The sequence below is a fragment of the Linepithema humile genome, chromosome 5, assembly GCF_040581485.1.
Source record: "Linepithema humile isolate Giens D197 chromosome 5, Lhum_UNIL_v1.0, whole genome shotgun sequence".
Classification (NCBI taxonomy): Eukaryota; Metazoa; Arthropoda; class Insecta; order Hymenoptera; family Formicidae; genus Linepithema; species Linepithema humile.
Genome location: NC_090132.1, coordinates 11,513,521 through 11,528,975, shown reverse-complemented (window position 1 = coordinate 11,528,975; position 15,455 = coordinate 11,513,521). Strand labels below are relative to the sequence as shown.

General features: G+C 39.4%; 3 protein-coding genes across 3 annotated transcripts; 2 read left to right on the top strand and 1 right to left on the bottom strand.

The window, feature by feature from the left end:
- Nucleotides 1-1,908: 1,908 nt before the first annotated feature.
- Nucleotides 1,909-2,791, top strand: LOC137000038 (uncharacterized). The gene is made up of 3 exons (XM_067355580.1): nt 1,909-2,115; nt 2,213-2,539; nt 2,687-2,791. Exons 1-3 carry the CDS (start codon nt 1,909-1,911, stop codon nt 2,789-2,791), a joined length of 639 nt encoding a protein of 212 aa, XP_067211681.1.
- LOC137000094 (uncharacterized) lies at nt 2,783-4,393 on the bottom strand. Its single transcript, XM_067355818.1, has one exon. It carries the CDS (start codon nt 4,350-4,352, stop codon nt 3,009-3,011), a length of 1,344 nt encoding a protein of 447 aa, XP_067211919.1. The 5' UTR covers nt 4,353-4,393; the 3' UTR covers nt 2,783-3,008.
- A 9,363-nt stretch (nt 4,394-13,756) lies between these two features.
- LOC137000273 (uncharacterized) lies at nt 13,757-15,427 on the top strand. Its single transcript, XM_067356404.1, has one exon. It carries the CDS (start codon nt 14,164-14,166, stop codon nt 15,286-15,288), a length of 1,125 nt encoding a protein of 374 aa, XP_067212505.1. The 5' UTR covers nt 13,757-14,163; the 3' UTR covers nt 15,289-15,427.
- Nucleotides 15,428-15,455: the final 28 nt, after the last annotated feature.

Below are 15,455 nucleotides of genomic sequence, written 5' to 3'. Positions count from 1 at the left end.
ACAACGATCATGTGAATACGGACATGACGTACGAAGATTTCGGTACATTGTGTCACGCATGTTGGCAGCACAAGTACGGATTTTTAGTGATAGACAAGGATAGTGCGATTAACGATGGACGTTACAAACGTGGTTTTAACGAGTTTGCGGTACCGCGGAATGGTTAGTTGTTCTCGAGACGTTGACGATGACGCTTGACACGAAAGATATCGACGAGAGGGAGAAGATCGCGAAGGAAATCGCTCGTACGAGCGAGTCGATTCGCAAGAAGCATCGGACGTTGAAGACGGGTAGAGTGGAGCAAGAGGTGCAATTGGAGAAACGGTTGAAACCGATCGTAGAACCGTTGAAACGAATCGTCGAGAACATCAAGGGTGACGTTGATTCGGTTGACGATCTCGAGATTAAAAACGAACCGGACATCAAACGAAAGCGGACAAGCTCTGAGAAGAAGAAGAAAATCAAGCGTACCTCGTTGACGACACCGATACAGACCCCATTGACGCCACCGATACAAGCCTCGACTCCGTTCCAGCCGCAAAAATTGGTGTTTGAAGCGCCGACATATTTACCGACCGAAAACGTGTTCGAAACCACGGACCCGTCTTTCGTAACATCCGTGAGACAGACGATGCAAACGTCCGATGGTCGGGAAGCTCTGTACGGCCAAATGGGTCCGCTGGGTCAAGAGTACATCGGGGAGCTCTTGAGCGGTGACAAGAAGAGAGGGATCGACAACGTGTACGGTGTATACTTCAACGATGCGGGAACGTTTCTCGGGGACAAGACCTTCGACATTGATAAAGACGACAATGTGATCGTGGACGGTGTGAAATACGCTGGCACACCCGGCCTGTTTGAATTAATATTCAAAAGACTTCCCGACGATACGCTGTGTACGGAGGCTGACAAACAAAAGTACAAGAGCATACTACTCGCTACTAACGCTCACAGACGCGGTCATAACGCGCATTTACCTGTTTTGGGAAACAAAGGATACAAATACAAACATATCATCACACCTCTGATATCTAAGAAAGGTGGAGGTGTTGCACATCTCGACAAGAGAGGTGTGGGTCGCACGTTACCCAAGTGTAACGTACCACAGACCATCACTGTGACCGACAACGCGGTCGATTACGTGCACTGGGATGATCCGAACGAATTGGTGGATCGCCTTCGATTGCTGGACGCCTCCCGTCAGGCGGGAAACAACGCGCACGATAACGAGTTTCTCTCGATTATCGAGGAACTGCGCGAAGCCGGTCTGATTATAAATTGATCACAGCTTTTCAACTATCGCCAGTATTGCTCGTGTGATGCTACAGGAATGTCTATCAACAAATTCGGACTACAGCTAGGAGGAGGAAGCGCCAGGGTGACGAGACAGAGCGGCGGAGTCTCGAAGAATTACGTGCGCGAGAATTGTCTCTGCAAGGATGGTGAGGTTTTCAACGCCAAGTCGCGCGTGATCAGACATCTCGCCGACCCTGAAGCGGACACCGACGCCGTCAACAAGCTGCATCTGGATCATCACCTCAAGCTTATGAGCGATCGTGAGAATCGAAATCGTATGCTCTGTGAAAATTTTAAGCGAGAAGTACTTTCGAGACTCGAAGATTCGGAGAATACCGAGCGGACCTGGAAGAGAGACCACGACGATTACATCGAGACCAGATACGTGGCGTTGGAACGACAGATTCACGATCTGAAAGGTCTCCTCGACGAGAGTGTGGCGCTACTCGATGGAAGAGCACAACTTTTGCATCAATATCGGTAGGATAAATTCTTTCAAAAACACCGAAAATTCCTCCTTGGAGTCTTCTAGTACACTGTCGTAACAAGCTGCAAAAATTTCATCGAATACTACGATGATGCGATGAAGAAGAAGAAGCAAAACGAATCACAATGAGCAAGAAGGAAGCGGTGAGCCTGGAGAGGAGATCGCTCGTGGACGAGCTCCACGCACCGGCGAGAAGAAACTTTACGCGTCGGCCAGTCGTCGTGAAAGGATACGACGATTTGTGGCAGGCTGACATTGTCGAGATGAGACCGTACTCGCGATCCAACGGCGGCTGCAACTACATTCTAACCGATTATCGATGTGCTGAGCAAGTACGCGTGGGCCGTGCCCTTAAAGACCAAAGGTGGAATCGAAACGTCCAAAGCATTTTCCGCGATATTTAGGGAGAGAATTCCGAAAAACTTGCAGACCGACCATGGAAAAGAATTTTACAACAGAGATTTCCAAAATCTTGTCAAGAAACACGGCATCAATCATTATTCGACATACTCGGTCATGAAGGCTTCGGTGGTGGAACGATTCAATCGCACGTTGAAGAACGAAATGTGGAAGTTTTTTACGCTCGCGGGATCGTACAAGTGGATCGACGATTTACCGCGATTGGTCTCGGAATACAACAGTCGTAAACATCGTACGATCGGTATGCGTCCGATCGATGTCACTCCCGCGATCGCAAAGGGACTCTTGAACACCGTGTACAGTAACATAAAAATTGCCGCACCGGCGAAATTCAGGGTGGGTGATTCGGTGCGCGTGAGCAAATTCAAAACTGTATTCGAGAAAGGATACACGCCGAATTGGTCGACGGAGGTGTTTAAGATCGCCACGGTGCAACGTACCAATCCTGTGACGTATCTGATTAAAGATTATCGCGGAGATCAGGTCGCGGGAGGCTTTTACGAGCACGAATTGCTCAAGACCGCTCAACCCGACGTTTATCTCGTGGAGAAGGTGCTGCGCCGAAAGGACGCAATGAGGTGTTTGTAAAGTGGTTGGGATTCGACAATTCGCACAACTCTTGGATAAATAAAGACGATGTATTGTAATAAACTGTGTATATTTTACATTGTATTATAATAAACTATTATACATATATATACAATGGTGTTCTTTATTACTACAATATGTTACAATATATATACATTTAAAAAACTAATAACAATAATACATAAAATATTAAACTATATAAATTACTACGCATTATTTACAAATGTATCTCGCGATGTCCCCATGGTAGAGTGTCGGTGGAACCGGATACGACGTGCCGCTTATCGTCGTACGGACTGAGCGCGAGCTTCGACTCCGACACGGTGTACACCTCGTGCAACTTTGAGCGGATGCACGATTGACGCCGCGTCAGCTCGATTTCGGCGTTGAGACACCGAGTGTAATTGTCGAACGTTATCGTTCTAGCGACTACACTCTTTTTTACACCTTTAACCTTTTTGGTGTCTTTTTGACCGGTGACTCTCAACGCGTACATCTTCGCTCTCAGTCCGACAAATTCCGTCATGATCGCGCCGTTGTTCTCGTCTTTCATCAGACCGGGTACTTTCTTGTTGGCGCGCGGCATACCGTAAACGTTGTCCTCGGAGTAGTCGCTCGTGTCGAATTTGGATATATCACGTTTCATATCCCGATACGCGTCCTCGCAGTGCAGAAAGTATATCAGACTGTCGGTATCGGTGTACATAATTTTACAATTGTCGCGGTAGAGAGGCGCCATGTACTCGTAGTGAAACTCGTACAAGCAGGTCTTGGATATGTCGAGGATGCACATACCCACGTAGATCGGCTTGTCGAATTTCACTTCGAGTTTTCGCAACTCTACGGCGATCAGATCCTCCGAGAACACGCTTCGGCTGTGGAAATTCGGTTTCGCGATCATAGCCTCCGCTCCGTACCGTCCCTCCCACTGTGTAACGAGTCGTACATCCGTGTGATTTCGCACATTCTCCATGGTTTTGCCGAAAACGGCGTTGTTCATCAATTTGTATAAATTTTTCTCGAAATCGTTTGTCGCCCGTGTCCGAAACTGTGTATTTAGTTCTATGTATCCGCGGAGCCACGGAGATTGCGCGAATTGCAGTACGCGGTGAATCTTTGCAATTCGCAGACCGTGTCGCACGCATTGCTGCAGATTACGGTAGTGGATGACATAACGCTGCTTATTGCACAGCGTGGCGAGTAATTTGATCTCCCGCTTGCCGGGCGGCTTATCGCGCGTCGGGCAGAACGGCAGATCGGAGTGCGCGTCGTGAAGATTCACCGGGTACTCGAGATCGACTTCCAGCACATAACCGGTAGCCGAATCGGATGCAACGGACATTACGTTAAAGTTTTCGACATCATCGACCCATCGAAATTTGGCGTAGGGCAACGGTTGACACATCGCCCAGCCGTACAAGTTGTTTACATCATAGTACATTAGGTACGACGACGGTTCCGATGGGTCGTAGGATGGCATGTATTTGTTGTTGGCGGCGGCGTATCGGTTGGAGCATTGGCTGAGACCACCGCGTATACCGCGCTCGACAAACAGTACCATATCGATGTCCGTGAGCAACTCGAATTTTACACACGTGTACTTCAACATAGCGTCCCACGTGTATCCCGGTAGAGTGTAATAATGAGCGGGATCTAAACCGTAACTCTTTATAGACATGTTTCGAAAATTTTCGAAAATATCCGCCAACAAAAGAACGTCTGTTTTTAGATACAAATCGCTGTATTGACCTAGATCTTCGATCGAAAAAGTTTGCCAGACGTTTGTCGCGTGCGCGTAATCACTCTCGGATACCGTTTCTCCGGTGAGCGAGCTGTAAAACGATTCGCGCGATGGCAGGCTTGTGTCCCGGAGCTTGTCGACGCTGTCGACGTACTCGTAGGGAAACACACCTTTCCGAGTAAGCAAATTGAAATGTTCCGCGGATAAATGATTGAATTCCGATCGTGTAATCTTTAATTCATCCACAGTTAAATATAATGCCAATTTGTCGAGACTTGTACTGAGAAATTTAAACGAATCAATAAACCGTAATTTTATACACAATTTTGATTTTTGATCCATGGTATCTTTAACATTTTTTGTAAAAGAAATGTATCGCTCTTTCGTCAGCGGTAACAATTCGACGTTGCCTTCAAAGGCATTGGCAACGTCTTTAATAATGAAATGCGCGTCGTAACCGGATAAATTGTGAAATATCACCGGGATAACGTTGGAGTCTTTGTAATTTAGATTGCACGACGAGTGCGCGGCACCGCGGTAACGCCCGGTCAGATGACAATAATCGCGCACCCGCGTGTCGTCCGGCGTAAACGGTTTCTCGCACACGTGGCACGTCGCGGTGCTACGGAATTTTTCCGATTCTTCCCGCGTAAGATCCGCCATGGGGACGACGGTGGTGAGGATCGCTTTCACACGGCGCGCCAAATCGTGAAGTTCGTTGACGAACCACGTCACGCAATCCTCACCGCGATACGACTTAAAACTAGATAAAGAATTATCGTACGTGCAACTTACATAAAATCCTACGCTATAGGCTCTGTGATGTTGGTAGGCGTAAGTAGTACCGTCCTGATCCACCTTTTTCTCGAGCGTACATTCGAGATCGGCGTACACTACGAACGGGAGCCGCTCCTTCCGATTGTAATTCCGGAACGTCAGCCACTCGTCGTCCTCGCTGGGGAGAACGACGGCGCAGTCGTTCATTTTCCCGCAGTCGACGCTGTGCGCCGATAATTTCTCCCGTGTATAAAAGTAGTGTAGACACCTGTAATAATTTGTATGATTAATACTGTGAATAAAGTTTCGAATTATTCTATAAATGTGTTTTTACTTACCGATCGCAAATGTACTTTTTACATTTGTGCATGCTCAGTTGTGAGCTCACCAACCGCGGCAGGTTCTTTATGCACGCAAAGTGTGCATCGTTGTTTTTACGCACGTATAGCAGGTTGACGTGCTTCTCCTTTTTGTCATCAGCGAGCCGCAGAGGGACGATTTTTGAGTCTTCGGTGGTGAAGACGTTGACGGAGATGGCGTTTAGTTTCTCGAACTTTGATATTTGTGATAGCGTCACGGGGAACTCAATGCCGCACAGATTCAACACCGTTGAATAGTGCGGGTACTGCGATACTCTTTCCGGGTACTTTTCCGCCGGATGTAAAGCTGCTACCACCGCCCACGCGAAACATGCATTGTCCGTCGATTGCACGTTGACCACAGCCCTTTTTAGCATAATTTGCCACGGTAACTCGATGTGGCATCCCGCGTGCAGAGGATTGAACTTGTTCACATTGACGGTGAGATTCAGGATACGCGACAACGCCCATCCGCTATCGCGTTCCTGAAACTTCTCCAAAGCCGCCAGAATATCATCCTCCACGTGCCGCGTGTACCACTCGTTGAGATCGGATGTGGGAAACAACTCGCAATTTTTGGTGGCGATGGTCTTCACGGCAGTCTTGTCGCCCGCGACGAATTCCCCGTTGAACGCGGTGTTAATCTTGACGCTGTTGTGTTCCGCCATGACGCCCTGGATCCGCTCGATAACCGTATTTTTTACATTTTCAAAAAATTCATGAGGATCGATGTATTCGCGATTGACAACCACACCCGTCAGCACACGGTTCCTAAACGCCGTCTCGATCTCCTTCCACGTGTAGCCCTTCTTCTCGTATCCACCGTATCCAGCACCGATGGGTACGAAACGCTCGTGCAGGGCGTCCCTCACACCCTCCAGACGCGCAATTTGCGCCACCAGAGAGTTGACTACTCCGGTGCGTTGTCTCTTGCGACATTGTTCCTTGAGAGAATCGAGGTACTCGTTGCACTCGTAGTCCCATGGAAGGAACTCTCCCGTCGTTTTGATATTCGCTGCTCGTACGGTAAGATCGCGCTCCTTCTCCATTGCGAATGATTTTGAAGATTCATATTTTTCTCACTCGCTTTATATACCCGTTTGTTGCACACGACACTAACTATAAGCATAACAATGGCTCATGTTTGTATTAAGAGGATGCTGAAGTCATATTGTTACCGACCGAAACTTCAATTTTCTAAAAAGGGTGGCGTTTTTTATTGCTTTAATAGAATTACAAATTCTTTGGTGTAAATAAAGTACATATGCTAATCTTTCGGCAGTTGGTCAAATTTAAACCAAAAAATAAAAAAAATTTTTGAAAATTTACTGACAATGTCACCTCAAAGAATTATATCTTTTATATCAAAATTATACTGCTTCAATCTGCAAAACAAGACCATGTGCCGAAGAAGAGCGTATGAAACAATAATGGAAAACCAAAAAAATAGAGCTTAGAGACTTATTTTCAAAACGCCACCCTTTTCCAGATTTATGTAAAGCATGGTGCAGCAATATAGAAAGAATAAGGTAAAAAAGAGCTATAGATTAGTTCCGAGATTTTGGGATAGAGGCGCTATACAGTTCTCAGTGCTATCTGTCATATACAGAATCTTTTAGGTTAGTTATGTGTGTGTTAGTTGTGCGTGTGTGTGTGTTTGTGTTATGTGCTACGAAACCCGGCTGAAAAAAATGGGTTGAAGGCACTCTGAAGGATAAAAAAGTGTATGTATTATACATAAATTTTGCAACATTTTTGCAAACATTTATATTATTTAATTACATACATTCATATTCTAATTTCTACAAAATACTTTTATTCATGTGCTTTATGTGTATATATTATGTATATTATGTGCTCCATATTATGTATATTCACATCAAAGTATCTATGTAAAAAGTTAATATCATTTTGTATATTGTATATATTTTTATAATAAATGTATATGTCATATAACTTATTTATAAAGCATGAAATATAAAGGTATTTTTAGTTTCTTGTATGTATCATTTGTAAAAAAATCTTGATAAAAAAAACATTAATTTTGTGACTTGCAATTATCTGTTTCAATATATACTTCTTTTAAATACTTACAACTAGCCTTATTTTATGCGTTTTTCTTGGTATCTAAAATACACATCAAAATATAAAATTAATTTCTAGTTCAGTAGAAAAAAAACATTGTAGTCTTACACCAGAAAGGAATGGTAAAATATCATGTATATGTAATAACAAATAAATCACTTTTCCACTGACATTATACACAACTTTGCAGAAATAAATTTATTCTGTGAATTTTGAATGTGTAGTGCAGTTTAAAACACACAGTCGAAATATATCTATATTTTTGAAATAATAATTCTGATTTTTCATGAATCACAGTGGTTTTATAAAATGTTCAATTTTAACAGTTTTTATTGGACTGTACTTTAGACAATATTATATTTTGCCATTTTTCTCTGTTGTAAGACAAGAATGTTTCGTTTCTACTGTAATAGAAATACATTTTCGATTTTGATACGTATTTTAAATACCAAGTTAATCACATAAAATAAGGCTAAGTGTAAGTATTTAAAAGAAGCATATAATGAAACAGATTATTGCAAGTCGCAAAATTAATGTTGTTTCTTTTATCAAAATTTTTTTACAAATGATAGACACAAAAAAATAAAAATATCTTTATATTTCATGCTTTAGAAATAAAAAATATGGCATATATCATATACATTTATTGTAAAAAGAGTATACAAAATGATGTCAATTTCTTAGAAAAATATTTTGATATAAATATAGATAATGTGGAGCATATAATATACATTATATATATATATACATAAAGCATATGACGTAATAAAAGTATCTTACAATAAAGGTGCAAATTCATGGGACGCTCGTTTCAGCGTTGCCCATAGTCACGTGACTTCGAGTTGACGCTAGCGTCAAGAAAAAAAAGCTGGATTTTTTTAGCTTTAGCGTCAAGTCGTGCGATCTGTGCGATGATCTGTCTGTGCGTGCTATTCGCTATTGGATTTGCATATGTCTCATGTGGTCTTTCAACCTTGTCAATAAAAATGGATGTTATTTAAGTAATAAAAAGTAATAATTGAATTTATTATCCAATACTACATATATATAAAGAAAATAAAAAGAATAAATAAGTAATGAATTAAAAATGATACTTTTTGAGGTTTGGAAGAATCAGCAGTATTGTATTTATTTGCAAAATATATTTTTATAATTATCTTTATATTATATATGTTTAATTATGTAAATTTAATATCAATGTTATGTAAATTTAATTCAATAAAAAGTTATTTTATTATAAATAAAAGCTTGAAATATAATATATACAAATATGCTGTGCATTTTTATTCTATACAATTAATTTTCTAACTTTGAAAAATGCTATTCTTAAGTATTACATTAGAAATTTTCTAATACTGAACAACTATTCTAATATCGTTTTTCCTACTATACTTATCAAAGTTTGCAATAATATGAAACTTTGTTTAATTGAAAAGATATACATTTTGTATACTTATCAAAATAAATAATATGATATGAAGTAAATATTTTATGTTTGTAAACATATAATAAAAAATATTACATATGATAAAAAAATTATTAATAAACATTTTTTTAGCATTTTTGATAAAATAAGTAGAACTGGTAACCAAAGGTTTTTATCTTATTCCTACTTAATTACACTTTTTTTAATATTTAAAACAATAATTATTAATAAAGCGAGTGAAAAAACTAACTGAACAAAATCAGTGACAAAAACTTTTAGCAGTTTTGATATATACGAATATTGATAAATACCGACGCAGACCCTGACTGACGCTAAATTTTACGAGAAACTCTTTTCATGCATTTCTTACATCCAGCGTCAACTTTGTTCACGTGACATATTTGGACGCTAAAAATGAGCGTCGAGCGTCAGCGTGAAAAGGCACCTTAAAGAATAAGACAAGCCAGAGGCGGTTTCCTCGTGGACTGGCAATATATAATAAGACAAGCCAGAGGCGGTTTTCTCGTGGACTGGCATTAGAAAACTCTTATTCTTGTCTTCAAGCCAGAGGCGGTTTCCTCGTGGACTGGCAATATAGAATAAGACAAGCCAGAGGCGGTTTTCTCGTGGACTGGCAATATAGAATAAGACAAGCCAGAGGCGGTTTTCTCGTGGACTGGCATTAGAAAATTCTTATTTTTGTCTTCAAGCCAGAGGCGGTTTCCTCGTGGACTGGCAATATAGAATAAGACAAGCCAGAGGCGGTTTTCTCGTGGACTGGCAATATAGAATAAGACAAGCCAGAGGCGGTTTTCTCGTGGACTGGCATTAGAAAATTCTTATTCTTGTCTTCAAGCCAGAGGCGGTTTCCTCGTGGACTGGCAATATAGAATAAGACAAGCCAAAGGCGGTTTTCTCGTGGACTGGCAATATAGAATAAGACAAGCCAGAGGCGGTTTTCTCGTGGACTGGCATTAGAAGAAAATTCTTATTCTTGTCTTCAAGCCAGAGGCGGCTTTGTCGTGGACTGGCAATATAGAATAAGACAAGCCAGAGGCGATCTTTCGTGAGCTGACAATTTTAAATAAATATAGTCAGAGGCGATCTAACGTCAGCTGACAGTTTAGAAGAAAGAGAGCTAAAGGCGATTTATTCGTGAACTGGCAAATTGTAAGAAATATTGTCAGAGGCGATCTATCGTGAGCTGACAATTTTAAATAAATATTGTCACAGACGATCTAACGTCAGCTGACAGTTTAGAAAAAAGAGAGCTAAAGACGATTTATTCGTGAACTGGCAAATTGTAAGAAATATTGTCAGAGGCGATCTATTGTGAGCTGACAATTTTTAATAAATATAGTCAGAGGCGATCTAACGTCAGCTGACAGTTTAGAAAAAAGAGAGCTAAAAACGATTTATTCGTGAACTGGCAGATTTTAAGAAATATTGTCATAGGCGATCTAACGTCAGCTGACAGATTTGAAGAAATACGTATTTATTTTAGTTAGCAATTTACTGCACGTGTGGTCTGTTTATATTTTATGAGATAATTTATAAGGTCATTTAACCTTTTTTCTCGCAATTGAAATTCTATCGTATGGCTGAATGATGTACATACGAGACAAAATAGACTTATACAAGGTGTCTAATAGATATAAGTTAGATATGATAAAATATTTTATTTGAAAAATGTATGTATAATACTATATATCTAATTGGAAAAATATGTTATATGCTTTTCCTATTTTTATTCTTATGTAATAAATACAAAATAAATAAATAAGTTAATTAATTATTGAATACATACATATACATATTAAATATAGTTATCTTTATTTTGTATTTTATATAACTGAAATAATATATACTTTCATTATTTTAGTCATTATCATATAAAATACAAAATAAAGATAAATATTTATTGAATATATGTGTATATGTATATATTAATTAATTGATTAATTAGTTATTTAGTATTTACTACATAAGGATAAAAGTAAGAAAAGTATATGACATTTTTCTTCAATGATATATATAGTATTATATGTATATTTTTTATTTATTATTTTGTCATATTTAGTTTGTATTTATTTGACACCTTGTATACGCTTATGTTTTCTCGGACATTATATTGCAGCTTTGCGACGAAATTTCAGTCGAGGAAACAAGCGCAAGCATCGTTTGTTTACAAACTTCCGATGACACACGTACACAGACCACACGTCAGTGTAGTGAGTCACCACTACAAACAAATGCGTACACACGGACCTACGCGGCATAGGTCCGTAGGCTGCGCCGATAATGTCATTTCATTTTTAGTACCATCGAAATGATGGCGCTTTCGCGTCGGAGTTCGCCCGTCACTTCAGCATCCTCTTAACAATTCTTATCTTCCGGAAATTATTGTAATCTGATACCCCTACCACTCCACATTTACCCCCTCTCCTCCAAACATGATTACGCATCTAGCAACATGGCGATGCCTACAATTTGTATTAACAATCCTTATCACACCCTCTAAGAAACGGCGCTCAAATGCTACCTCTTTGTTCTAAAATACAGCGATGACGCGATTTAAACAGACACTCTACTTTGATGCGCGCGTTGTAGGATAAGTCGGTATAGCGGATAGGGTGAGAAAGGTATATAGTCGAGATAATAAAAAATAATTTAATTGAAATAATATTTATTAAACAGATGCATCTAATAAATACATTATGATGGTGAAAATATTTTAACAATAAAGTATGTGATATGCTAGAATTATTGCGATCCAAAGACCTGAGCTAACAGCTCACAATCGATTATATCATTCTTATCGAACGATTCGCTCTCACGTATCACCGCGATGGGATCCTTCGCACCGCTCGCGATTTTTCGAAAGTGTGTGAACTTGATGTCGACCATACTAGTGACGTTGTTCAACGATTGAACGATACGATCCACACAATACTCGAGAGCGATCATGTTATATATGGTGTTGTGTGACATTGCTAAACACACCGTTGATGTTTCCAGACGCAGCACTTTTAGATTATTTATCTTTCCAAACCGTAGCGTGACATGTTCGATGGTTTGAGATGATGCATGTGCTTTGTCTTCATCATTGTTAAAGAAATGGTGGATGGCATGTCGTTGATCCAGGAGGATCTTCCACATGTTGTATGTAAAATGTATCTCTCTGCCATGGTTGTCACCGAGAGCGATTTCTATGTGGCTCGGCGTAGAAATATTGATTCCGATATCCAGATATTTATAGCCGGTTTTTGTCAACGGGTATCTTCTAGCTAAAATTCTGGGAGGCGTGATCATGCTTCTTGGTGAATTACTTGGTGAATTACTTTTATTTCTGTGGATAAAAGCTTGCGTGAGTTCAAAGTGTAACAATGGCGGTGAGTTTAAAAGTGCAAATAGTAAGAGAGTCAACTTACACGTTAGGTAATTGCAGCTTCTTCGCACTCTGCTGTTCGTTGATCTGATTATTCACGGTTGACATGGTGCAAAACATCGTTGCTAGTAAACGTCACAGCGAACTAGTGATTTTCACAATGATTTCGAACGACTGATGGTTCCCTATTCTTTTTCACATGCTTTATATACCCGCTTGTTGCACACGACACTGAATAAAACTATCGATTTGTATTAACAATCCTCATCTTATCTCTTCCGGGAATTATTTTGTTGCATACAAAATTGAAATCTAACAACATGGCGCCGAAAAATGTTGACGTGGCTGCCTGTTGCTATGGGCTTTTGTTCTAAAATACAGCGATGACGCAATCCGTAAACCTGCACGAACCTACATACTATAAACATTGCGATTCCAACAACATGGCGCTCTACTTTGATGTGTAGAAAAAAACCATAGGATGTAAACAGAGTTCTCTTTCCAAAAACAATCCTTATCTTTTCCGGGAATCCTTATCTCGCGATTTGTATTAACAATCCTTATCTTCCGGAAATTATTGTAATCTGATACCCCTACCACTCCACATTTACCCCCTCTCCTCCAAAAACGATGACGTTATTACCCCCTCCACTGTTATCCGATACCCCTCTTCCCCTCTTCACCCGCACCCCCCTCATTGCCCCATGGGTTAGAACCCTCATAGTATAGCTACTCTCACCACTATTGCACAGGCGTGTTAATACACATCAACGACACAAACATAACGACTATTGTCTTCGTTCTAAAAAAGTAGGACGTAAAGTTGTTCGAGTATGTCGTTTTGGATTTCCTCGTTCTGTTACTGAGTCTTTAAAAATAATTGAGGTCAAAACTGCAATAGCAGGTAGAAAACAATTGAAACATAAAAGTAGGCTTTACAATATTCCTCGAACAGAAGAAGAAATCAATATAAATGATTATAATCCTGTCCTTTTAACTGCTTGGAAAGGAAATATGGATATACAATTTATTGGCGAAAAATCGACATTGCTTACCTGGTACATTACCAAATATATGAATAAAGCGGCAAAATGTGAGTTGTCTGATATTATTCTTGATGCTAAAAATAATACAAATAAATCATTGGCCAGCCGTCTTTGGAATATTGCTTTGCGATTTACAAGTAACAGAGAATGTGGAGCTCTTGAAGCTGCTGATACATTACTGGGTATCGCTTTATATGGAACCGATTCAGATACAACTATTAGATGGTTAGATGTTAATCGAATTAGATCACGAAAATTAAAAACTCGTAAAGAGATTGAGGCACTTGCTAGTCAATCGACAGATTTATTTCATGAATCGTTGATAGATGATCACTATCCACACAGACCAGAAGAACTGGAATTTATGTCTCTTTACGAGTTCGCAAAATGGTATGATATCAGAAAAGCCAAACCACGAAATAACAAAGGTGAATTTTATAAAATGGGCAATGGTTACTATCTTATACGACGACAGCGAGGATATCTTATCAATCATTATAAATATAATATTAAGATATAACCGGAAAATTATTTCTTTTCATTATTACCTATGTTTCAACCGTGGAACAAATTAGAAGATCTTAAAAATGAATGTGATACTTATGCAGAATCATTTCACAAAGTAAAACTACATTTAACGGAAGCATTAAAATATCACGAAAAGCTAGAAGAATTGCAAGAAGCATTTGAAGCTGCTAAACAGTTGGTTCAAGAATGTTTAGATAAAGCACAAAAACGTGAATCACAGGATGATCCTGATAATCCGATAGGTGTTGAAAATATAGAAGCAGGTGAAGCGATGCAAGACTTTAAAGATCTCGGTGATAAGAATAATATTCAAGAAATTGATGTCTCTGAAATGATAGGACAATTAAACATGGATCAGAAAAGAGTATTTGACAGAATCATTACCACTATACAGTCAGATAATTCAATATTGCGACTGTATGTTAGCGGAGAAGGTGGTACTGGAAAAAGCTTTTTAATCAAAACTGTTACATGTTGGATCAAACAAAATCTCGAAAAAGATACTGCTGTATCAGCACCTACTGGTATAGCAGCGTTTAATATAGACGGCTTGACAGTTCATAGATTGCTTCAATTACCTGTTGAACATGGTCATACTCCTAAATATAGAAAATTGTCTGACCATGTGTTACCAATTCTGCGAACGGAGCTAAAGGATGTTATTCTTTTTATAATTGATGAAGTATCAATAATATCTAATTTGACTTTTATGTACATACATCTTCGATTGTGTGAAATATTTGACACAAGCGATTGCGACGATGGTTGGTTTGGAAAAAAGCATATTCTTTTGCTTGGAGATTTACTTCAATTACCTCCTGTACGTGAAGATTTTATCTTTGCAAACTTCTCAAAGGAAAAAATAGATAAATATTTCGGTTGCTTAGGAGTTGCAAATTTGTGGACAACATTATTTAATTATGATGAATTAACAATTAATATGCGTCAGAAAGGAGATGGATCTTACCGTGAATTGTTATCGAGAGTTCGTATTGGTTTACTAACAAAATCCGATTCTGACATTCTACAAAAGAGAAAGATATCTTTTGAGGGAGATTCCTTCGAGTCTAGATTAAACGAATTGTGTAATTTTATTAATAATATGACATCAGATACTGTTTGTTTGCTGCCTACTTGTCACATGTGATGTTTTAAACGCTGCAATGTTAAGTCGTATTCCTTCGAAAGAAATAGTATTAGTTGCTGAAGATACGGTCAAGTGTAGTCCATATGTAAAAAAGAAAGTGTTAAAGGTATTGGAAAATAATGATGAAAACAACTCTAAAACAACTGGGCTTTCGAAACGTATTACTA